Source organism: Athene noctua, chromosome 14, assembly GCF_965140245.1.
Source record: "Athene noctua chromosome 14, bAthNoc1.hap1.1, whole genome shotgun sequence".
Lineage (NCBI taxonomy): Eukaryota > Metazoa > Chordata > Aves > Strigiformes > Strigidae > Athene > Athene noctua.
The window spans coordinates 11,845,695-11,871,009 of NC_134050.1; the positions used below are offsets into that span (position 1 = coordinate 11,845,695).

A 25,315-nucleotide genomic window follows, 5' to 3' on the forward strand; every position below is an offset into this window, starting at 1 on the left:
GGAGAAGCACATCCTTCAGAAATGGACAAGATATATGCAGACCCTAACATGGAAAAGTAAGTTGAAACCTTCTAAGAATTTTATTGTGGTATAAATATAATTCAGAGACAAAACTTTTCTTAATCCCTGCAGCATCTCTTGAATGAAAAGTGTTTTCTGTTGTGAGGAAGAAGAACAGGTAGTTTCTTGAACTGTGTATAGGAAAGCTCTGAGGAAGTTTCACAGCAGCGGACTGTCCAGAGACTGACTGACCGTGGGGTTGGGAGGGCAGTCTGCTGAATTTTCCAAAGCTTATTTTTGGGAACTAGGGCTGGAATGAATTATCTATGCCAAGCAAGCTTGTTTATTTAATTTCACTCTTATAAAAATAATTGAGAAAACAATTTATTAACCTTAAAAACATGGCAGTACTATTCAAGAAATACATCTTGGTTCAGGTTTATGCCCTAATACCTGTTTCCCTTTTTTTTCCCTCCAGTGATAATACAGAGCACATCAGAGGGAAGCGACTGTCCTCTGTGAGTAACTTAAGATATTTCTCAAAAGAAAACCATGTGAGTGAGTGAAGGAAAGAAAGGGCAGCTCTAAAGAGGAACTAATTTTCTCATCACAGTTGAAGAAAAGCATTCCAAAAGCAAAGAAGGAGCCTATTAGATTGATATGATTGAGTGGGGCACTGGTGGCTCTTATAAACTCTCTCCAGCCAAGTATCACTTCTTGTAGTTGGAGCTGATTCTCTCAACTGTTATATTTTCTTTTAGATTTTAAAGGCTCCACGAAATCCTCTTGATGATCTGGCAAATGGGAATGAATTGACGCAGGTAGGTGTCTTAAGTCCTTTCTTGCCGATGCTATTAACATCATTGGTTTGCTCCTCAACTTGTTGCTGATTAAACTGTGTCTCTAGAATAATGCAGGTGTAAGATTCTTGTAGTAACTGCCTGGAGTACCAAATATTATAAGAAATCCATCGAGTTTTTCTTCTACTTTACATCAGAATATTTCTCCTATCAAGAAAAGAGGAATAAACAGAGATTAATAGGCATAACTTGCTCCAGCTATAGTCCATTTGACTTGAAGTTTGATCCACCAGCATACAAACTGGTACAGTCAGTAAGATGGTTTTACATCTGAAAAAAAACCAGCCTGCCAACTGAAAGGAAAAGCTAAAACCCAAACATTTTCTTCCAGAAATCCGTACAGAATATATTTCATGTTTATAGTGTCTGTTATTTCTTAGAAATTGTAACTATTGGCCTGTTCAGTTTTGATTTCTTTTTAAATGCCACTTCTACCTAGGATGTGTTTTATGAACTAATCTAGTTGCATCATATATGTGTATATATATGTGATTTATCTGTTGCTGATTACAGAACTTGAAAACTCATTTTTAGCATATAAGGCTTTCAGTGAAAAAGCCTCAATAATCTCTTTATAATATCAAATATGATCCTGAAATATTTATGCGCAACACATCTATTTCAAAACTGGGTTGACTATGAAGAGCAGCTCACAGCCTTCATTTAAACTGTGATACCTGTTAACAATGATGCTAACGAGCAGTATAAGACATAAGATATCATGTGTGACATCATTCATAACTGCGTGTGTTACTGACATGATTTAAAAAAGAAAAAAAAGTTGTTTTATAGGCTTTGTTAGTAGTGTGCATATAATGGGTAGTGCCTCATGCGTTAGTACTTTTGTTTTCTTAAACTTAATGACTGTTCCATTGTCCTGAGAGCTATTTAGTCAGGGAAGCTTATTGCAGACAACTGCACAGCAGTGGTATGATGAATCAGCTCTCCAGTCTATCTAATAACAGTGCATTGTTATGTACCTTGTAACATTGCGTTAGTGTGGTCATGTAGTCGGTGTCACCATCTAAATGTTTCAGTAGGAAAATGGTGACTTCAAGTCCTTCATGAATCCTTTCTCCCATAAAGACAAACCAGTATTATTATTTTTTTTCAGCTATTGTAACAAAAAACTAAAAGGAAAAAAAAGTCCTGCAACTCTCCTGCTAAGCAGCTACATATATTTTCCCTCGTATGCCAGACAATATGCCAGACAAAAATCCTCACAACTGGTATTCTGCTGCTCACGTTTGAAACCAGGCAACTCTCATAATTGATCTTTAGATCCTATTCCTATGAGATGGGTGTCTTTATGTCAGAAGTTGGAGAATTATAAAGTAGTTTAAGGATGTTGGTAAATAGCTCCTGTTGGGCTCATAGATTATTATTTTGAGGGGGCGTGGAATTTTTGCTTGGTTTTGTGTTTCACAAAAAGCTATGCTTACTGTGGCTTGTGGGATAAGAACAGTTCTCTGTGTATCAAAGTGCTGTGTTCTTTATTGTCAGGATCTCAATACAGAAAAACGTAAGAAAAACTCTCGCCGTGTCAGCTTTGCGAACACCATAAAGTAAGTTTGATCTGAAGGATGCAGGTCGACATCCTTTATTTAAGTATAAAATGGATGCTGTAGGTAATAATCTGGTACCCCTTAAAATACAGGCTATAGGTAGTAATCTGGTATCCCCTAAAATTGCTCTGTGCATATACTCATGTTTGTGAGTATTGCGTGAAGACAAACTGGTGACCGTTGTTATGTTGAGTTGATTTGGAGCCCTAAGAGAGCCATTATTTATTTTCTTTTCCTAGCTAGAAAAAAACAGTTCAACAAGTTTAATGTAATTAGGAATTTTTGTTTCCCATTACATTTTTTAGTGATTTACATCTTAAGTATGATAATGGCATCTTCCCACTGGAAAATATGGTTGGGTTCAGTAAACTTCTGGCTTTTGATATCTCATTTCAGAACATACCCCATGTGGGAAAGACTGAAATCAGGGCAGATTTTAAATTTTTTTTTTTTTTCTTAGCTTCTAAATAGATGGTCTTGTGTTTTTCAAAAACTGGGTTGTTTTGTGTTTTTTGTTTCTCAGCTGCCGAGTCTTCCAGCGAGATCTTAAGAATAACACGGCAGAAAGAGAAAATACAGGTAAAACTCCTTTCTCTTCTCTTGATAGGTTTTCCAGACTATTAGCAACAAGATTTTAGCCTGAATTTAAGAAGTTAGGCCTATCAGTAGCAGGTAGGCAACAGTATGGTCAGCTGTTTATTGTGGACTGGCTGAAACCCATTAGTTACTTGTATTGTGGACCTTGTAGCTCAGAAAAGGAATTAGTTTTTTAGACAAAATGCACCGAGAACAAAGTCTGCCTTGGGGATTTAGATCAAAAGAGGGCTGAGCAGAATGTCACATTCACTCTGTCAAAGATTACCTAGGAAGAATCTAGAAAGCTAATGCATTCTCAAGTACTTCACTTCGCTGGGTTATTGTCATGAGGAAGCACATCAAGAGTGAGAACTTCAGAACCTTCTTCTCTCTGCAGTTTACTCTTGTCTCTGAATGGTTTGATCATGTTTCTCACATTGTAATATCTAATTTCCTTGGTATTTTTAGAGTGTACAGCAGATACGAGGAATGATGTCCTGCTTAATCAGTAAGTTTGAAAAAAATTCCTGTGACTATAGAGCTCTGTCCTCCAAATACATTCCTTCACATGACATGCAACCATGAAAATATTACTCCTCAAAAAAATCCAGCGTGTGTATTTATTTAGATATAAAATTGCTCGGTGCTTTTGATTGGTGAAAGAAAGGATACAGCAAAAAAAGCATATAACTGTGTTGGTCACTCGCGAAAGACAGCAGTTGCTGAAAAATTGAACAATTATGGCTTGAAGCTGCTTCCCTCTAAAGCTGATTCCTTGGGAATGTTTTCCAGGAAAGAGCTACCAGTTTCCATATTGGATTGACATAGTCTTCGATTATTACCATAACTTTTTCCCTCAGAGGCAGACAAAGTGTTAGTCTGGCCTCAAAGTTCTTGTCTAGATAAAACACAATAATGGGATTTTTAAAATTACCTGGTAAATAAAATAACAGATTTAGACACTTTCTATGTGAAGGAGAATTTCTTATGTTTAAAATACATAGCAAGGAAACAGCTTGTGTACAGCTGTAGTTAACTCATGTTTTTAAAGGTACCAACCCAATGTAGTAACATTATGTGTGTGTGCACATATAGATGGACAGATAGATACAGATAGCTATATATATATAAAAGTCAGTAGTCTAGCTAAGGTTCCTCGGTCTTGAAAGAGCAACCAATAAAACAGTGGAGAGCAGAAAGCATTAAATGTTAGACAGAAAACCATGCAAGTTGAACATTGTATCTGGCTTTTTGTTTTACAGAGAAATGATTTCAGGCTTTAGAAACAGACCTTCAGCTTCCTGAAGAGAAGGGAATAACTAAAAGTGGAAGATCTGAGTTAAAAATAATCCTTTCTCTTTACTTGGCACTGAGGAATTAAAATGTCACCTGTGCGTTGAACAATGGCTTGTGGCATGCTAAGATGAGAGAAACTCATAGGGAAATAAGATTGCAGCTCAGATTAGATCATATCAAAGACATATAAGTAGCATCTGGTATCTGCTGCCTGGTCCTGTGTGAGCTATGCAACAGAATTCTCTGCCTTTGCAGCATATTGCTGAAGTTTTCTGTTTTGAAATCTCTTAACAAACTGTTTACCTAACCCACCTTTTGTAGAAATGAAGAACCTGAAGCTGTTCCGTGTGAGATAACTGGTGAGTTTGGGAATAGATTTATTAGATATTAAAAATTAATAATTCTGTTTGAATAATTTTAACGTGCCTAGAACAACCTCCCTGGCCAAGATGACGATTGCATGAATGGGTTTTGTCCCATGCAGCTGTTCACAAGCGTTGTACTGTAGAAGTATGGGTGGCTCTCCCCACGCTGAAGCGAGTACTGAAAATATTGTTCAGGATATATTTGGGTTTAATTGTACTGATGTACTCAGTGGTATTTGTAAAAGGAGCGCCTAGATCTCCAGCTCAGTGGATAAAATAATAATAACATGGTGCAACAAACGGAGTATTTCCTTTTCTTTTGACAGGGATGAACACTTTGCTTCATGCCCCTATCCAGGCACTGGTGCAGCAGACCGAGGTATACATACGAAGGCTTTTATTTTTTTGGTGCTGAAAATATCAGTGTCCAAAATATATTTCAATAATTTGTGTAGTAAAGGTGAAAAATGTAACTCAACTGCCTAAAAAATAAATCCTTATATTCATATCAAATTCTTCCAAAAGCTAATCTTCTATATTTTGAAGTATTTTTCTAGTCTCTTAGCCAAGATACTGCAGTATTGATACCTCTTGCTTCTAAAATTGCTAATTTTTCAATACTTGAGCTAGTTCCTCCATTCTCTTCAATTCTTAGCAGAGAATATGCAAAGGAGCTTATGTTTCAGATAGGTCTGGTTAAGCGGTTTTCTCATGTTCCTCCTTGTGTATTTTTCCTTCTGTGGGTAGAATGGATATGCACAAATGTACTCTCTGCTCCTGCTGTTAAAAATCTTTAGACAAATTGCAATGATTAGCATGAAAAGGTTACTGAATTTCTTCAGGTGAAGCAAGTGATAAAACACAAAATTCTTAGCTAAAACCTTCACAGGCACAACTGCACAGAAATCCTGTGTTACACTCCAGTGATGATGGTGTGGTGCTGTGTTGTTAAACAGAGCGATTGTCAAAACAAGCTCCCTTACTGCAGCAGCTCCTGACTTTTATGTTGAGTTTAAATATATGGCTTAAAACCTGTTGTTATCTCTATTTGTTAAAAAAACCCAACCAAACCAAAACCTGTTAAAACCTAGTTTGGATGAGAAGGTCTACACCAAGAAGCTATAAAGGTCAGATTGAAACTCTCGTCTCTCCTCCTCTCAGGCAATGTATATGGTCGTGCTTCTTCTAGTATATTTTATTTCTTGCATTTATAAAATAGCATATGTAATTTGAAGTAAACATGAAGCTGTTCTTTATCAATATAGTAATTATATTTGATAAAATACAGTATTATGTCTTGTTACGGGCCAGTTTTTTCCCCCAGATTTAAAACTGTAAATCCTCTCTATTAAAGAGAATAAAATCTCCCTAGTCAGTGGTGGAAAAGTCTTTTAAAACATCCAACTTGGTGCTGCTGCTTTGGGGCACAAGCATGATAAGCTGGTAAGGTTTTTACCTGCTCTTGAGGGGGGGAAAAAAGGCAGAAACCACACTGCAGAGATATAGAAAATACCACACCAGAAGACTCATTAATTGTACCATGCTTACCAAGAAATGTCTTTACCCAACAGAAAAACTGAGACACATTCTTTCCATAAAAGCCATTTAAATATGATTTGCTCTAATAATCAAGTCATCGTTCTTTCCCTGATTGTGTTATTGCTCATCAAGGAGGACTGAAATCAATACTTTTTTTTTTCCCTAAAGAAAGATAGAGCTATAACCTTAGGACTGCATTAGTTGACTTTTCTTTTAAATAGAATAAACCATTGTATCATTTGTTTTAAGTGTCAATAACTGTAATTTCATCCTCTTTTTTTAAGTGGCCTGATGCAGACAACACCATTCAAAGAACAAATAGGCATGACACCACCCTCATCTTTTCAGATGAAAATGAAATGGATATGACAGCTAGTCACACTGCGGTGATTACACGTAACCTGAAAAACAATCAAGCTGACAAAACTGAGAAAATAGATATCACATCGTTTCTGGCTGAGTTAAACTCTAACAATGGAAAGGCAGAAATGAGCAAAGAATTTCATTTTTTCCCTGACCCTACAAACCATTTGTGCCCATCTTTTGAACAGAAGAAAGATACTATGACTGTAAAAAAAATAGATTTCAATGAATTTTTGATGAGCCTGAAGTCAAACGAAAAGGCACTTAATCCTGCTGAGGGACCTGAAAAAGAGAATGTTTTCTTTGTCCCTTCACAAGTCTCAGAAGACATGGCACGGTCGTCGATGGAATTTGTATATTCTCATGAACCGCTGGACACCTGCAATGTAACAAAAGTCTTTAGAGGGCAAGAGGATGGGATGGAAATGACAAAATGCCAGACGTCTGATGTCAAAGCTATGTTTTCTGGTATTTGTGAAGCTCCACCAGAGCAATTCCTGCATGCAGATGTTACTGAGGCATTTGTAGATGATGGAATGGATATGACAACCAGTCACACTGTAAAAATGTCTTTTCCCTTCTCTGATGTCAGGAATCAAAGTCTAAACTTCAGAAAGGATTTACCATCCACAGAGTTAGACGATTCTGTGGTAAAGAGAGCATCTAACCAGCACTTAATTGTTCAGCATGACCCTCAACTTTGTACAGACAAAAAGCGAGTAAATGTTGAAGACAGACAAGATCCTCCAGTGCCGCGGACTGTTAAGCAAGAGACCAGAACCATGTCTGCCATCCCAGGGTCCATTTCTTCCGAGACTGTCTTCCGAGGTGATAAAACTGTTGTTTTTTCTAAATGTGATGACATGGAAATTACTGACAATTACACAGATGTAATCTATAATGACAGTACTAAAGAAATGAACAGTTCATGTCATAAAATTTTTGAAAAGCCAGTAAATACAAACTCTTTGCTAGCAGAAAACAGACATCTGACACATGGTGGCAGGGATGTTGCAAAGAGTCTAACAGCTTCAGATAATCGAGCTGTGTTGTATAAAAATAATGCACTTGAGCTATCTTTGGGCTCAGATGAACAAATGGAAAAGGTGATCCAAGATCCTGGGACTACTTCAGTGAACGCTGGGTTTGATTCATGTACAAATTCAGGGGCTGCTGGTGTTCCCATGAGTAGACTTCAGGACAGACCAGCCAACTCTCAACTTGTTTCTCTGCCAGGTGAGACGATGGTAATATTCTCTGGAGAAGATATGAACTTGACTAAAACCTGTGTTGTCAGGGGTGATGGAAAGAACATTGAAAATGAATCTCCTGCTGGAGTGTTCACCTCTGCCCCCTGCAAACCTCACCTTCTTGATAACAGATCTACACCTCCCAGCTGGAATGAACAGGCAGAAATGGAAATAACTAAATGCCATGCTGTTGTCATTGATGATCAAAGCGATGGGATAACTGCAGAAGCAAAACAAATGCATTGTAAAATAATTCAGAGAAAGAACCAGAACAAAAATGTCAGTGAAGGTGCAAATTCTTTAGATATGGACAAGGAAAATCTGGATGTGATCACTATCAATGGGAATATTAAAAGAAACCAGACAATAGAAATTAATACTGAAGATGTTGAAGTGAGAATGGTTGATAAGAACCTTGGAAAAACAAACTTCCAAGCAAGCGGTCCAAGTTCCTGTGCAAAGAGTGTGTGTTCACTACAGGAGCAAAAGAGAGAAGTCCCTGAAAATACTGTCACCAACACCTGTGCATTCATCTCTTTGCAAAATCAAAAAGTTGGTATGTCTCAGCCTTTGGGAAAAACGCTTCCAGATGCTTCAGTTTGCTGCACAAATGACAAAGAGGACATGTTTTCAGATGATGAAAACATGGATATAACCAAAATTCATGCTGCTGCTTTTGATGTTGCTCCTGTTAATACAATACAGGAATATGAGAATAATCATATTGAAAATAATACAACATCCAAGCAGCTGCAAAACCAGACCTTTCAGTTTTCTGGTAGTTCTGCTGTAGATATGGCAAGTCAGACTGCAGCAATAAAATGTGAGGACTTGAACACAAATAAGCAAACTGCTACACCTTTGGCTCCAAATAGTTCGTTTATTTCCAGTAATGAGCCCACTCCCTCTGTAATGAAAGGAAACGAACAACTTGGAACAGTATTAGGAAGAAATGCAGACTGCCAGAACTCAGAGAAACAAGAGAAAACCCACACTGTGAAGGCAGTAACCAAAGTATTGCCAACTCAAGTAGATTCTGAGAGAGATTTTTCAATTGGTAAAACAGTTTATTCAGAAGAAGATTTGAAAAGTTCTCACTCACTCGATGGCCTGCACATGAGGGGTGCTGGAGAGTCATTACTCACCAGGACATCTGAACCACCTGAGGGAAGTTCCCAATTGCCTTTGTTTTCAGAAAAGTCGGTTGTGTTTCCCTCTGGTGAGAACATGGACTTGACTGGAAACTGTGTGGTAATGGTTCCCAATTACAACATCAGTGCTGCTTCATCAGAAAGAAAAGCTGTACCTGGATACCTTGTTCAAGATGAAAATAAAATAATGCCCTTAAAAGGGGTCATGATGACAAGAAATAGTCAGGAGCAGTCTCTCTGCCGTGTGTACTCCTTGGCATCTGGCAAGAAAATGTTCACCACGAGTGCTTTAAAATGTTTGCCTCTTGCAGATGAGCAAACTACCATCTTTTCAGAAGATGCTGATATGGACATCACCAGAAGTCATACAGTCTCAGCAGACAAAGTAATTTTGCAGCATAAAAGTTCAAATGATGACACATGCTTAATTTCTGGAGATAAAACTTGTGTTTTTACCTACAATGATGACATGGAAATAAGTAGACTTGATACTGTTGTAATTGATAAATGTATGGAAAAGGCTGCATCTCAGGGGATGCTTAACATGGCTAAGAGGACTGAAAGGAAAAGCTTGAAGGGAACAACAGGGGAAAAGACTGTTTTATTCTCACTGAGTGATGAGAATAATGACATGGAGATCACAGAGAGCCATACGGCTGCAATAGGCCATGAAATTGTCTCACAGAATGAGGACGGGCTTTGTTCTCCATGTCATCCTGTTAAAACTGTTACATTCACAAGTAGCCAGGCTGATGTGGAGATCACCAAGTCTTGCTCTGCTGATAAAATAACCGTCAAAATTGTGTGTGATGATAAACCAAACTTGGGTAAAGAGGCTGGACAGCAAGTGCTTTCCAATAGTGAAGCTACAGTGTTTGCTGTGGATGATATGGACATCACCAGAACCCGTAATGGAGCTTTGGAAGAAAATCCTCTGCAAGGAGGGCGACCCAATCGGTCCATTCCTTTAAATTCCACCATTATGTTTACGAGTTACCAGGCTGACATGGAAATGACTGGTGGATTAAACCCGGCTGCTTCAGGTAGCAAAACCATAATTTTTACTTCGGCTGAGGAGATGGAGATCACTGCAACTCCTACAGCTGTATTAAGTGGAGAAATGAATGTACAGGCCAGAGAGTCCATTCCAGCCATTTCTGCAGCTCCTGCTGATAAAACCATTGTGTTTACGCACAACCAAGATGATATGGAAATAACTGCATCCCATACTATTGCTCTTAATAACAATATTAATGGCTTTGAGAATGAGGAACTGTCACATAAAAGGACTCAGCAACCAGACTTGCATAGTGTGTTTTTGTCCTCTTGCAGAGATGAAGGAGATTCCCCATGTACAAAAGACCTGAGTGGTGAATATCATACAAAATCTGAGGATAAGCCCAGCCTTACCTCTGCTTCATCAGCCTCAGAGTCTCCTATTGAGCAAGGAGCTATCAAAGTCCCCAGTAGCACAACACCAGATTCTGTTTATTCTGTCTCCCTTCCAGAAGAGACTGTGGATGTGCAGGCACCACAGGATCTTGACCTTCCCACGGATAATTCTGTCCCTGTAAACAGTCAGCAGGATCTCATACCTCCAGAAAACCTCAAATCAAAGGGAGAATCTTTCAAGCTTCCAAGTAATGGGCCCATGGGTCACAGTGAAGAAAGTGGTGATTTGGTACCCCATGTTTCAATTCCCATCCAGCAGTCAGATTCTTTGGAGGGTTCTCCATATGCATGTAGTACTCAGAGAAACCAAGTATTGAAGGATGATTCATCTAGACATGAAGATTTAGCTACAGATTTAGGCTTAGCTGGAGCAGGCCTTGTTCCAGTTTCTAACAAGGAATCAAAGGAGAATGAAGGGCTGTCAGCTGAAGGGGAGACACCTCCAAAAGACTTTCAAATAAACTCTGAACAAATTAAGCCACCTTTGGTCAGTCCAAGAGACCACATAGGTCCCACTCTTGCACCTGAATTATCAGGTATTTTGAATGTTTGTTCAAAACTGAAAAATATTAGAAGGAAATCTACAGTTCTCTCTGTTTCTGAAACTGCTTTTTCTGATGAGTTGCCCAAAACATCAACTCAGTCAGAGGATAGCTTCAGATTAGGAAAAGATGCTGTAAATGAACCAAATAATTTATTTTATACCAAAGAGCAGGAGAACACATGTCTTGAATCTGGAGCTGCTCCCATAGATGTGAATTTAGGCATGGCACTGAAGGATAAATATCAAGGAATAAATGTCCCTCTAGGTATATTCCAGCCTAAATTACCAAACAGAAGAAATCCTTCTGTTTCTAGTATACAAGACATAAGTGCACAGTCTTCAGACAAAGGAGAAGCACCAGTTCCAGAAGTAACTGTAAACGCTGGTGAAACCCCAGGTAACAACAGGCCTAGTAGGCAGAACTTCAGCCCTTCTCAGTTTATAGCAGAAGAATTTCTTCCTGTCTGCCTAGAAGAAATGGATTCAAATGAATCTGTAAGCTCGGAACTCATGGAAAATGCTTGCCATGAGATAAGCAAAAAACAAGTCTCCCACACTGAAAAGAATCAATTCGAAGAGACAAGAACTTGCAACACAAAGAGAGCTTTGGAACAAGATGAGGAGGGTCTTCAAAGTCCGAAGAAGGTCAAGAGGGATGGAGACTTGGGCGGCGAGGCCTCTCAAGACTTGCAGGTGAGCCAAATCACTCATCATAAGGATACAGTGAACACTAACAAGGACTTTTGTTTACATGCTGAGGCACAAGCAGATCTATGGGTGTTGCTCTTCACCACCAGGTTGCTGTCATTTTGCTTTGTCATCCCCTGTATTTTTCATTACTTTGCCAAAATAGAAGAACAAGGTTGATGTGTGTAACTGAACTCTGCAAAACAGACAGAATAAGGGATATCCAGTTTTCAGTCATCTTCTCCATAGTACCCTTGTAATTCTTTCTCGACTAAATACCCTCAGTCCTCTGAACTAAACTACTTGCTAGCTGTTGCTTAGGTACAATGGCCTAAAGCAATTATTTAAGATCCAGACATGGATGTTTAGTGTAAATTTGTTTTTTTATAGCAGCACAAATTGCAATTTGATCAAGAAAATCTGTGCAAATATGGAACATTCATCCATCTGACCTTAAAAATAAGTTTGTAATCATCAATAGAAACTTTTTAGTTCCAAAAGCTGGAAAAGTGTGCTGTGGTGGCTGCTGCTTTGATTGAGAAATGAATGGAGGATTTTGCAGCTTTACTTCCTATATGTCATTGTAGACAATGGCTTAATGAACAAACGCTGGTTTGGCATGCTGATTAGATATAAAATGTGCTGATCCTAAACATGAAACTATTCTGAATGTCAAGAAACAGCTACAATAAACTCCTGATGGATTTATAGTGTTTCATATAACTTTTTTTTTTTTTTTACTTGCTAATATTAGGTTATTTTTGGTGCTATGTCTCAAAGCCAAGAAGTTGTTCATGAAGGTGAAGATCCTCCAAATCTGTCAGCTAAAAGCCCCGAGTGTACTCATGCCAGCACCAGCAGCTCTCTGGACTCTGTTAAGGCTGACACAGAACTAACAAGTAAGGCTTCCTCTGTGGTAATTGTTTCAAACCTTGTGTTCCCACTTAATCAAGGAAGACCCCCACCCGCAGAATATATTTCATTTGGGAAAGGCCTTGAATGCTGTGTCGCAGCTTCCCGCTCAGCCAGTCTGCTTTTAAGTTCTGGCAGAGTCCAAGGTGCTCAAGGAAAACTGAGATAGGAAAAAAAAAAAGGATCAGAATTTAAGTACAGCTTTATCTTCAAGGGCAGGTTGGGCTGATGAGGCAGTTTAGTTACCTTAGCACAGAGCAAAGCCCCATCATAAACTCTGCTGGCCCTGAGATGATTTTAAGCTGGTTCCATGCAGAATGAGTCTGCATGTCTCAGCACTGCACTCTTGGAAAAAAACTCCTCAGAGTGAATTGCAGGGGCAGGCTCCAAGCAGACTCAGCCCCCAGGTTTAATTAGCTCTTGCTAATTAGCTGATACCTAACAATGAGGCAGAAATCTGCCAATCATATGATAAGTGATATCCTGCCTATATTTACAAAACCAATTCCAGTTTTGTCCTCCTGCAGCTGTGAGAGAGGATGAGCCTTATCCAGTAGAAGCCAGGCTCTTTTGAGTGAGAAACCAGCCCATGCTGACTCAGGACTTGAATGCCATGTTTTTACCTTAAAAGCTTGTCTCTGTCTCCATAGGATGCCCTCTGCAAACTGGCTGGAGTCTCTTGCTCAGTTTTATTACTTTTTTAGTATGTTACATATGGCTTTCCTCCCATAGAAAACTGAACTCTGTCATTTCATTACCGCTCTGACGCAGATTTTATTTTACATTAGATTCTTAATCCAATCCTCCTTTGCCTCAAGTAGTTGTTTCCTCATTCAGCACTGGAAACACACATCAGGGTCAAACTCTACGTTAAAATTGCTTTTTTTCTAGAGCTAATGAGCTTAAGTTCATATTTCCATAAGAGTATTATTAAGCTCAGCAATATCTCTCCCCTTTTTTTGTCTTGGCTAGTTCAGCGAAGCAGTCAGATGGAATCTCAGCTTCTCACAGACAGCATTTGTGAAGATAATTTACGGGAGGTAAGTAAAGAGCTGAAAGATGCTGACTTCTCGTCCGAACAGGAAATATACTCGTGTGCATATATGTAAGTGAGTGTTCCTGCTTGAAAAATGTACTTATCTCTACGTTTTTCCTAATCATTACAGAAATTTCAGAATGGTACTATCACAGTTGGGGAGTTTTTTACGCTTCTTCAAGTCCATGTTCCGATTCAGAAGCCCCGCCATAGCCATCTTCCAGCCACTGTGAGTGTCCGTCCTTGGATATGTGGAATACAATTGACCTTCATTTGTCTTGTTTTCAATTTTTATCAACTAAGTAGTCTGTATTAAAGACCTTTCAATGAGTTAAGCCAGAAGTCAGTTCCACCTTGACAAGTGCATTAGACACCGCATGCTTTCTCTTGTCTCTTTTTTGTTCACCTCAATAAGTCTGATGCTTGTTTTGTCTCAGTACTGAAAAACAGATTTCAATCCCTTTAAGAAATACTATATATTCAGGAGTATCTGTTCTTGGATAAATATGGTAATTCTTGCTTTTTAAACTTGTTTTAAGGATGATAAGTTTGAAAGTAAAAATTAGAAGCTCAGTCTAACCTTTTCACTTTATCTTCTTACTATGTACATCAGCCACTGAAATCAGAATCCTCAAGAGCTACTTAGCTTCCTACTGCCTGTTCTACTCTCTTCATAAGTGCTTCACCATGACATTACTAGTCCTTATTTCTTCTCCTTCAGTCTGTCCTGCTGAACCCATTTTCAGCATCCTCATCCTGAAAGGTTTCTGCTGAGTTCTTGCAGACATGGGAACCACCTTTTTTTGCTTTCAGACAAGTACCACTACTGTGAGCAACTTGATGCTGAACAAGGCAATACATCTGGATGATCTGCAATCATCCTGAACAGGGCCTTGTCATTTATTTTCCGTAAAGGCACCTTATTTTCATATCTAAGCTTTCTTAAGACTAGTCTTTTAGAGTTGGTTATCTGTACATATTTGTGTAGCCAATTGGATTTCTGAGTGCTGAGGCCAGTCTCTGTTATCTGCCTGGATTTCACAAATAGTGTGAATGAGCTGCGTAGTTTTCTGTATGTAGGAGTTATACTGACATGGAAAAGCTTCAAGTTTCATAAACAGAAAGTTTGTTTGTAAGATTGCAATGCTTATATTTTATTTAATAAAGTATATGGGGATTTAGTTCAAATGCTTCGATTTCTTTCTGCTTACTGCAGTTTCAACTGGCACAGGATGCACTGGGGCAATGGAAAAGCCATCCTGGAAAGTGGAAAACCTTAGCAGTGTCTGCGTAATTTTGACACTGGCTTGGGAGTTTATTCTATGCCAGTAGTTATTCTAGAGTGCTGGAGAATTTTTCAGTAGTCTGCTCAGCATTAAATAAGGTCTAATGAGATTTGATCTTCCTTTCAAATGGGTGGCGTGACACCTGTTTTGGTAGGAATTTTTAATGTGTAAGAGTGAAGTGGTTGCTGTGTATGAAAAGGTGTGGTCAAGATCAGACTCTTCACATGGGAAGTGGTGTTGCTGTGGAAATTCTTTACTTGTGAAATTCATTCTAGTACTTTGGTTTAGTTGAAAAGCGGCTCCTGTATAACCAAGTCTTACTGCTGTAAGATGTCATGGTGTCAGGGCAAACGTGTCAGTAGAACAGTCACATTAGAAATTTAGATTTCTTGGAAATAAGGACTGCAGCTGTGAACCTTATTTTGTTAGTCTGCAGAAAGTACACACACCTGCTTTGATGTTTGGGGACACATGTGGTGGTGTGGAGTCGTGCCTTTCTTCATTGCCTCATTGCTGACTGAATAAAATTTCTGTGTCAACTTACCAAGAGCAAGTAAAAAATCTGATTTAAAGTTCTTTAGAACTGTTACGGGAAAAGAATGAAAACTGATTAAAAAGAATCACAACTAAGTTAATATCATTTGTATTGATTAAATTGCTGCTTTTATGACTTTTAAATATTTTTAATTTTTATTTAAAATGCTGTACTATCTTATAGTTTATACTTACAGTTTGTAATTTTATTCATACTGAGCTGTCTCTAAATATTCATCAGGCTTACAAAACTCTGCTACTATTCACTAGTGACTGATCTCTGATAAAAACCAAACACCACCCCATCCACCACACCTTGCCAAAAGCCTCTGAAAGCTTTCTCCAAAGGGGCGGAATTAATGTCAGTTATTTATGTGCTTCAATATACAGGTAGCTTGCTGAAATACCACCATCATATTTATTTGACGTGCCTAAGCCCATGTTGAAAACTGGGAACTTTGATTCTTAATCAAGCATCATCATCTTGGTTTATTCTAGAGCACTCTTGTTACTGGGATAACACATGCACGTTTTTCAAGTTTTCATCTGAAAGGAAGTTGACCTCTTTCAATTTTTTTTGTTGTTGTTGAGCTCTAGCATGAAGGCCTATGTCTCAAAAGTGAGGAAACATGGGGCATAAAAGTGGAATGATCAATCTGAGAGTATATGACTAACGTGTCTCAGAATGCAATAGGACAAGTCCAGAATGAAAACAATCATTTAAAAACAGTGAAGCTTGCAGGCCTTTTGCTGGTTTCTGAGCATGAATTGATGGGAAGTAACTGTTTCTGAAAAATATGCATCTTTTTTTCTTTTTCTTCACAATTTTTCCCTCCATTTTTCCCCAGTGTGCAGCCAGTGCACCACTTACTCCAGAAGACCTCATGTACAACCAATATGTTTATCGTCCCAAGCTGCGTATTTATGAAGAAGACTGCCAGGCCCTTTCTCAGATGATAGAGGAGTAAGTGTTTTTTCAGTCACAGAATATATTAGTAATTTTATTTTTTCAGCTCTGGTTGCATGCAAAATGGCCTGAAGAAAGTTAATACATTACATATAGGAAAAATAAAAAATTATAGTTAACCTACATTACGCGGGTAGACAGTCTGTTAAAGATTTAGATTGGTCTGGGGCTAACTCTTGCAGAGGAGTTGTGGTTATGAAGATAATTAAAGTTTGTTTTTCCTCAAGTAATTAATACAGTGTTGCAGTTGCACATCAGAAGAGTTAGAGGAAAACTTTTAAAATTGTATCAAAAATGATCAAACATAGAAAGTGGCACTGTAACAGGTTACAATCTGTTGTTTGTTCCAATCTCTCAGTGTTTACTGGACTGAAATACAGTTCTCATGATTTTTTTTTCTGATCTGAAGGACACTTCTGGTCTGATTCATTATGCCTTTTACAATTTGGGTGCAAAATCAAGTTTTACGATAAAATGCAAAATCAGTAGTAAGATTTCCTAGCCTGATTAGCACCACTTCCCATTTCTTTGGCTCTCTAGCTGTCTGCCTCCTGTCCAGACCTGCCCTCAACAAAAAGACTACAGGAAATGAACTTTGTGTTATGTGCTAGAGTGTCTCAAGCATGGCCCCCATTTCATCAAGGGTCTCTCCAAGATGTGAGACCCAACTAAATGAAAATATTTAAGTTTCCATGTTTTAATTAGAAAAGGGGGATGAACTGTATAAACACCAATGTGCTGCTTTATGTGTTCAGTGCAGTTGCAACATTATTTCAACTATTTTTACACATTTCAGGTTAAAACCTTATGCAAATGTCCAGGATCAACCCTTGGTGAATGTGAATAAGAGTTTGTGGGAAGTAATGAGAACCTGCTCTGATGAAGAGGTAATACTGTATGAAGAGATACTGTTGTTTCTTACGTAATGAAGAAGTAAGGTTAATTTATGTATTCAAATAAAAGAAGAACCAGAATGGTCACAGAATAACAGTAGGCAGGTAGGTGATACAAGGCAAAATATTTTCTGAATGGAAAACTGCTATAAGGATTTCCGATATGTCAGACAAATGCAAGGATATGTGCCCTTTAAAATGTATTAAAGGGAATATGTTTCTATAAAGCAGAAAAACTTGATAATTCAAGTTGATAATTCAGGTTAGTTGAGGGCAGAAAAGAGAAGAGAAACTTCAGATGGGCCGAAGCAAACAGTGCGATTTTGGAAGGAAAAAATGAACTACTCTTACTGTTAGAGACTCTGCTTCATTGGTCCATTAACTTACATGCTTATTTAGTTCAGAAAGAGGTGATGTTGCAAGACATCTAATGAACAGAAAATGTGTCATTACACAAAAATAAAACTGCATACAGGAGTTGGAGTGCAACACTGATGTCAGGAGCCAGAACAAAAGATGAGGCCAGAGGGTATTTAAAGGAGAATGCTAATGATAATGAGCACAAGAAAGCATGCCAAAGACATCTACATTTAAAAACCAGAAGCATTATAAAAGTATCCCAGGCAGAATTGAGAAGGTAGATTGAGAGATTCTGTTTTCCTAGTTCTAATGCCAAGAATAACGACCTATTCAATGAAAATAAAGGGTCAAAACTGATAAAGGACTGTCTTTTTCATAATTCATCATTAGATTGATACAGGATATCACTGAGGCTGGGTTATTAACTAGATTCGGGTAGGGTTATACTTAAAATTAAAGCACCTAGAACCCTTAGCTAAGAACACTGAATCTGAAAGCTTATTAAGCAAATCTCTACACGCTGCGATTAGAATGATACCACCTGGTGGAAACAGGCAGATGGCAAACATGGTAGGAAAAAGCTTTTTCTACATTCCTCTGCAGCTTCTGCATTGACAGCTGTCAGAAAAAACATTCAACAGCATGGTCTGTAGCTATGTTCATTAAAACAGGTTTTAAGTTGACTTGTAGTTTGGGTTCTGCTCGGGCTTCTGTGAGCATTTCGGCTGGCCTCCCAAACCGTAACGGGGCACGTGTTGTAAACACACCTCCAGACCCCGGGGATGAGCCACATCTGATCTACTTAAATGAAGGTGCTCTGGGTTTTGGTAAAAGCATCTCTTTGGCTATTTGTGCGGCTCCCTGTTTGAGTAAAGATCTTGTTGGATCTTTGCAACAAAAATCAGCTACTTTAGTAGGTGACTGTACTTAAATTATGATTTAATTTGCAAGTGTTATGTAATACTGCTACTAAAGAAATGGGATACTGGGGGGAGCAGAGAAGGAACAGTCTAACAGGTCGATTGAAGAATCTTTTGTTGCACGTTCCCATTTGCTTTCTCTTCTGTATTTTCCATTCATTGCAGCTGAAGAACTTTGGAGCAGAGTTGAACAAAATGAAATCCTATTTCATCAAGGAGAGTAAAATCTTGGCTCACAATGAGAAAGCAATACTGTACAGCAAATTGCTGCAAAGCGCACAGGTAACATGCTACAAGGCTGCAGAGGTTTATCTTTAAAAAAGGGAACTTCTACCATATTTTGTCTGTCTTTGACTGTCAAGTGTAGGAGCCTAATTATTATGTGTAAGTGTGCATTCTCTTGAAAGTTTTCTTCTCATTAAATGTACTTTTCTTTTATTTATACACAAATATAAACCACATTGGGAGAGTGACTTTCTTGCACTTACACTGTAGGAACCTTCTGCCTAAGGGTTTTGGCAATTAAAGAAACAGAGTGAAAAATGGGAGTATTAAAGGAAACGCCATCAAATATTATCGTTTTGTACTGCAGTAATGTCAGTATTAATAACTAACAAGGAAATACAGAAGTAACACATTGTGATAGGTATCAGAAATTTGTCTATGTTAAAAGCTCTAGGAATTTATTTATTTTCATGTCTTATCCCTTCATAAGAAAAGTCATGAGGAAGATACATCATTAAGTATCTAGTACTTTCTTATGCATGGCTTACTGCCTTAGCGTTTGTCAGTCTCCCTCTTCGTTCTAATGACAGCTTCTTTAATTAGTTTCTTAGCAAGCAAAGATCCACGTGGTGGTCCTAGAAGACAATTCAGCTTTTTAAAAAATGTCATTGACTTGAGTACAATTTTCTCATCTTAGGAGCAACATAGAAAGCTACAGTCCCAAATGGAAGAGATGGATGAATTGCTGAAGGAGGCAGAGAGCTGTCTTGTTGCTCTGGAAGCAGGTATGTGTTTCCAAACCAGTGGCCAATATGCTGATTTCTCTATTTTTCTGCAGAGCTGCTGTTTAAATGGTCTGTTCAAGACTCTGTGTTTGGTGGTTGCTTGGAATTTCACAGTTCCTTTGTTACAAGTATTTGCTAGGCCTAAATGCCTTCATTTGTGTCTGCAAAGTTGTGGGAATCACACCTTGTGTGAAGACTAGGAGTATATCTGTGCTGAGGTACAGAACTAGAATTGTAGCCTATGAGCAGGTCAGCAAGCTGGCGAAGTCTGGTAGCGGTAACGGTCTGGCTGCTGGCAGCAAAACCTGCCAGCGATCCTGCAGGCAGGCACCGCTCAGCTTTGCACTCCGGGACAGACCAAAACATGTTCAGCTGTGCTCACACAAACTGCAGCCCCTCCTTGGCACTGCTGTGTAAGGATGCTCTGTGTAAGGGCACTTCTTTCCTTCTCGCTGAGTTTTCTTCCAAAGCCTTAAGTAGAACACAAATTGCACAGCAGCAGCTTTGAAACAATGCGATAAAACGAGTTTTCCTTGTCATCTGTTCCTTTGTGAGGTTTTTGGTAGATACTATTCTGGTGTTTTGTATGTTTTTCTTACTTAGCTTTGAAATACTAAGATTTATAGAACCCACAGCCAAATAGAATGGAACCTACATATTGAATCTGAGAGTTCGACAGAGTTCTGATATTTCTTTCCCATAGATTCTGACTGGGAAGAATCAGAAGAAGACTGCAGTGATGAAATGGTAGAAGGGAAGAACCTAGAAGAAGGTAATGGTACCAGCTGCATGGCACTTCTTGGCTTGTTTTTTAAATTATGGAGAAGGTGATTCTCAACCCCCACCCTGATAGGTAACTCAGATATGGATACAAACACTACTGCTTTCTTTTCCCTATTGGATATAGCTAATTATACATACGTTCAAGGATGAAAATGACTGATTTTTTCCCTGGAAAAATTGAGTTTAGAGCTTGGTATGGTGTGACTTGAAAGGTGTGTGCTGGCTATCGTTTTCAGCACTTTAATTGTTCAGTAATTACTAAGCTTTGTTGACTGCATATCTGTATCCAGGTAGGAGTAGCAGCCATCAAGTGGAGACCTCTCATGTTGTTAAGAGCAGTGACTGCTCAGCAAGTGAGGGATTTCTTTGCTGCTCTTTTCTCTCATACTTTTTCCCCTTTCTCTTAGAATTGGAAAGCCTCAAAGGCCAAGAAGAGGCACTTCAAAGGTAAGATGCCAAAGAGGATCTAGATGGTAAATAACGTGTCCATCCAGGTTTTAGAGGGTTGGTGGTTTTTTAACCAGTGTGCTACACCTCACGTGGTTGGTTTGTCTCTGCAGAAAACTGTCAGATGTGGAGGCTCAGAATGAGCAAATGCTTGTCCAGATGAACCAGCTAAAGGAAGAAGAAAAAAGCTGCCAGGAACACTTGGAGAAATATGAGTAAAGACAAGACCTTCAGGCTTTATTTTTATCAGCTAGTTCTGGGGCCTCATATCCATATATAACTGGCTTTGGGTTTGGTTTTCCTTGTTATTTATTTGGGAAATCTCTGGATGCCCATCTCCTCGCAGCCTGGGATAAGCAGGAAAGCCTCGGTGACCTGCTCTGTGCGATGCACTGGTTTTTTGTTAACAACATTGCAGTGATATTCTACGTTCAGTCTTTCTATCCAACTTTCCTCCAGTTCCAAAATGAACACTTATGTAAAATGAATAGTGGTATGCTTGCATTCCCAACAGATTCTTATGTTCTGTTGGAAAGTGAAAATTTCATTGGTATACTATGTGGTAATAGCTTCAAGTGCACTTGATACTCTGATCTTTGTCTCTCAGATAATTGTGTTGCTTGGTTGATTGAAACTTAGAGTGATGATGTTTTTTCCCTCCTGTTTTAGCTTCACTGAGTGGGAGATTACTGAATGGTGTGAACAGCAGGCAGTCTTTAGTTTTCTTTATGATTCTATTGAACTCACAGTTGTGTTGGGACCCCCAATAGGTAAGTCATGAAATTGGTTGGTTTCAGTTTTATGAATTTGAAAGGCTAAATAGTTACATAATAGAAACCTAAAGTTTCTACATTTGTGAAGATCTGCTAAAAGGAAATAGAAAATTTCTACTACAGCAGGAGTGTGTAAGCCAAGAGGTGATTCTGAATATGTTTGTCAGTGCTTTCTATGAAAAATCAGATAAGTATGTGATGAATGGCTGGTTCTAAAGGAGAAGACCTGTAACTCCAGAACTAAGTATGGGTTTTTTTCTTTTCCTTCTCAGATGGTGATGTTTTTGGTAAAGATCCTTCCAGAAAGATAGTTAGCCTGAACTTTGAATCTCTCTTGGATGGTAAGATTTTTCAAGTAGCTTGAAAGTAGCTGCCCTGATAGTCTGCTCTTGAGAAGCCATCTGTAAATTTGTGGTTTATCTGCTAATGCATTACTATACGTCTTTTAAAAGATTTCTGGCAATGTGTTTTTCTTTTGCATTACAGAGGAAAAAGCTCCACCCTCCTCATGTTTAGTCCAAAGGCTCATCTTCCAGTTTATTGAAAGTCAGGGATGCTGGCAGGAAAAGTGTCCCACACTGTACTACTTGCCGCAGGTAACGTTCCAGGAACGCCTATAAGACTCTGGAAAAACATTAAATCTTTTCTGTCACAGAGAATAGGGCTGATACTGAGAACAAAAGCACCTTAATGAATGCTTCATCAATGCGAATCAAAATCTGCTTCATGGGTATTCTGAGGTGTGAAGGGAAGTACCTGTCCCAGAAGGCAAGAGTCTTAAAAGCTGTGGTTTCTTCCTTGTATTAATGTCTGCCTGTCTTGGGGATTTCCTAAAATCCTTTTCTTTTCTGCGAGTCGAAATTAAAGAATTGAACTGAATGCCATTCTGCTTCCTAAAGAATTGAGACTTTAAACTGCCAAGCCAAACTTTGTGTTCTTGCATGTCTGTGTGCCCTGTTGGCAAAGCTGAAGGGAGAAACTTAGGGCAAAGATTATATATTTGTTGTTATGCTTGTACAATTTTATTTTCACATTCAAACTGAGATAGCAGTTAAACTACTTTTTTTTTTTTTTTTGTTATGCTTTCTAGGATAAACTGCATTTTCAAGTGTCACATAGTTTACCAGCCTGAGTGCCAATGTGATTGCATTTCTGATTGCCTGCTTAGGTTCTTCATGACATCTCTTTGGTGGTGCGTCACTGCAGGATCTTAGGAGAGGAGATTGAATTTCTGGAGAGATGGGGTGGAAAATTTAATCTTCTGAAGACAGCTATTAGTGACACAAAGTGAGTAACTTCAGATGGAGTTTGCATCAGTCCTGGAGAGTGTTGTTAAAATAGTGGTGTAAAATCTGTTTCAAGAAAACCAAATTGGAAGGATTTCAGTGTTTTGTTCCTGATTATCTAGAGACAATCTAATTTATTTTAATACAATTTCACTGTAATATTCAAATGCATGGAAATGAATCTGTTCCTGGATTCAGCCACTTCCTTACAATCATATAACCTCTCCTTCCTTGCCGCTTTCCTCTTTGACTTGACTCTCTCACTTAAAGCTTTAGGCCAGAGTGTAGCAATGCAAAGGAAAAAGAGCCAAGTTTACCTGTAGCTTAGTGCTTTGTTTCCTGTAATCTTCTACTTGCTTCAGTCAAGCAGAGTCAGACGTTGAAGAATGAATGCACTTAACGTTTTTCTTTAGTTTTCATTTTCTCATAGTACTTCCCAGTTTTGTGGCGTGTCCCAGTGCAACAAGATAAATACTACTTCACCTTATCCTTAGCTAAGATGTGCCCCATTAAGCCTGCTCAGCGTGCCTTGATGCTGTTCCCATTGGTTATTCTAATTCTGTAGAACCCTTTGCAAGAGTGGGGTTCTACTGCACACCAAAAATCCCATAAAAGCTTTACTTAGTTAAGTCACCAAAACAGATGCAAGGGCAGCCTGGGCTCAGGAAGTTGCAAATGGTGGGAGATTTATGTGGAAAAGACCTGTATTAGCTATCCCAAAGCATCTGCTTCCTGGGCATTAAGTCCTTGGTGATGGTCTTACCCATATTTACAATAAAATTCAACTCTGGCCTTCCTGCATGTTGTCACAGACAAGAGTACTGTGCTAGATACAAATCTGGCCTGATTTAAATAGGGTTGGATTCATGAAATAATCTTAGAATTATTGAATTGGAGGTAAATCAGTCCTACTTAAAACTTCAGAAAACTTTAGCTACCTAGAAATATGTTAACTAGAAAACATGTTCTATTATTACTTTACATTGTCCCTTAATTTTTGAAAGGTTCTGTGAATTATGTGTGTATTAACTTTTTCTGTGAGGGAAGTCGGGGGGTTGTATTCTAATTCAGTGTTAGAGTGCTGATAGTGTTGGAGTGGAAAGGTTCTTTTAACCTTATTTATGATGTTACTGTTAGTCTATGCTGGAACATTTTAGAAGTTATTGAGCTTGTTGCATCAGTTACAACATCGGGAACCTAATTCAAAGGCAGTAGCAGTACTTTTGAATATTTTGTATTGATCTCTTTGTGTTTATTTCGCATACAGAGTGAAGCTTTTGTTCTCCGCTTCCGCAGTTTTTGCAAAGTTTGAGGTGACCCTGTCACTATCAGCCAACTACCCATCTGCTTCACTGCCTTTTACTCTCCAAAACCAAATTGGGAATATTGGGTGAGCTGAACAGAAAAAAACACTCGATTTGAGTTAAGATTCAAAGCTGGGGATGGGGAATTTAATGCTCCCTATCCTCTCAAACACATGATAATTTATCTTTCCTAGGGAGGAGGAAGTTTCTGCTGTTCTCTCCAGTGTACCAGTTGGTTACCACTATCTGCGAAGAATAGTCAGCTTGATTCATCAAAATTTGCTCCAACATCCCAGATGATTCTCTAGATCCACATGCAGGACTGAAGAAGTTGGACTGGACACTCTTTGATTTTAGTCTTGTAGGAATTCGAGCCGCCTTTCACCAGAACGGGAGTGCTGTTAGCTGCACAGCTCTTTAGTAACTGTGTCTAAGACTTGCCTGACATCCAGGATGCTTGGTATAGGCCACAAGTTTGTACAAAAACAGAGGTGTCTAAAGAGGAGAAGGAAGAATTTCTTTTGTCTTTTGTAAATCCCGTCTGCCTTTTATCTTGTTTCAGTCACTGGTGGTCTTGGCCTCCTTGTATATGTAGTCCTTCCTAGTACGGATATTCTTCTGACATAGCATGTTAGTTTTGTTCTGGGTTGATTTACAGAGCTCTTTATAAAGCAATAATGAATATTTTCTAAATTAACATGACTGGAATTTACTTCCGCTATCATTACTTCCCTACTGTGTACCATTTCACGTATCACATCACGTTTGATTTTTAGCAGTTTCCTGGAACCCTTCCTAAAACACAGAAACTCTAGTCCTGCTTCCGATTAACCAAATAACCTGTAATAATTAACCAGGTCGCCAAAGTCAGAAATACTTGAAGACTAAAGATGCCTGTGCTTTGCAACAGACTCAGAGCCATCAGGTTCCCTCTGTGTGATCCTCTCCAGCCACAAGTTTGTTCTGAGATTCAGTGGCTGTCCAGCACCACGTGCCCCGTGGTTCCGGGACCCTGTCGGAGTCTGTAATGTGTTAGAACTTTATGAGGAGACCGAGCCATTTACATGTAGAAGGAATGGGTAATATCGTTGGTGCAGTCTAGATTGCTTTTGTATATATTTTGTATATTATGTAGGTTGACCTTTGGAACTGATTT

The 25,315-nt window shown here is 38.7% G+C and overlaps 1 protein-coding gene across 1 annotated transcript; it reads left to right on the forward strand.

Moving 5' to 3' along the window:
* On the forward strand, nucleotides 1-24,459 carry KNL1 (kinetochore scaffold 1). The gene is made up of 25 exons (XM_074918447.1): nucleotides 1-56; nucleotides 479-518; nucleotides 762-821; nucleotides 2,364-2,425; nucleotides 2,949-3,004; nucleotides 3,470-3,509; nucleotides 4,619-4,656; nucleotides 4,989-5,041; nucleotides 6,486-11,654; nucleotides 12,403-12,547; nucleotides 13,533-13,600; nucleotides 13,727-13,825; nucleotides 16,265-16,380; nucleotides 17,180-17,270; nucleotides 18,722-18,838; nucleotides 19,479-19,566; nucleotides 20,270-20,338; nucleotides 20,757-20,796; nucleotides 20,910-21,011; nucleotides 21,466-21,566; nucleotides 21,842-21,910; nucleotides 22,056-22,165; nucleotides 22,738-22,856; nucleotides 24,123-24,245; nucleotides 24,354-24,459. The coding sequence occupies exons 1-25, from the start codon at nucleotides 22-24 to the stop codon at nucleotides 24,457-24,459; spliced, it is 7,116 nt and encodes a 2,371-aa protein (XP_074774548.1). The 5' UTR covers nucleotides 1-21.
* Nucleotides 24,460-25,315: the final 856 nt, after the last annotated feature.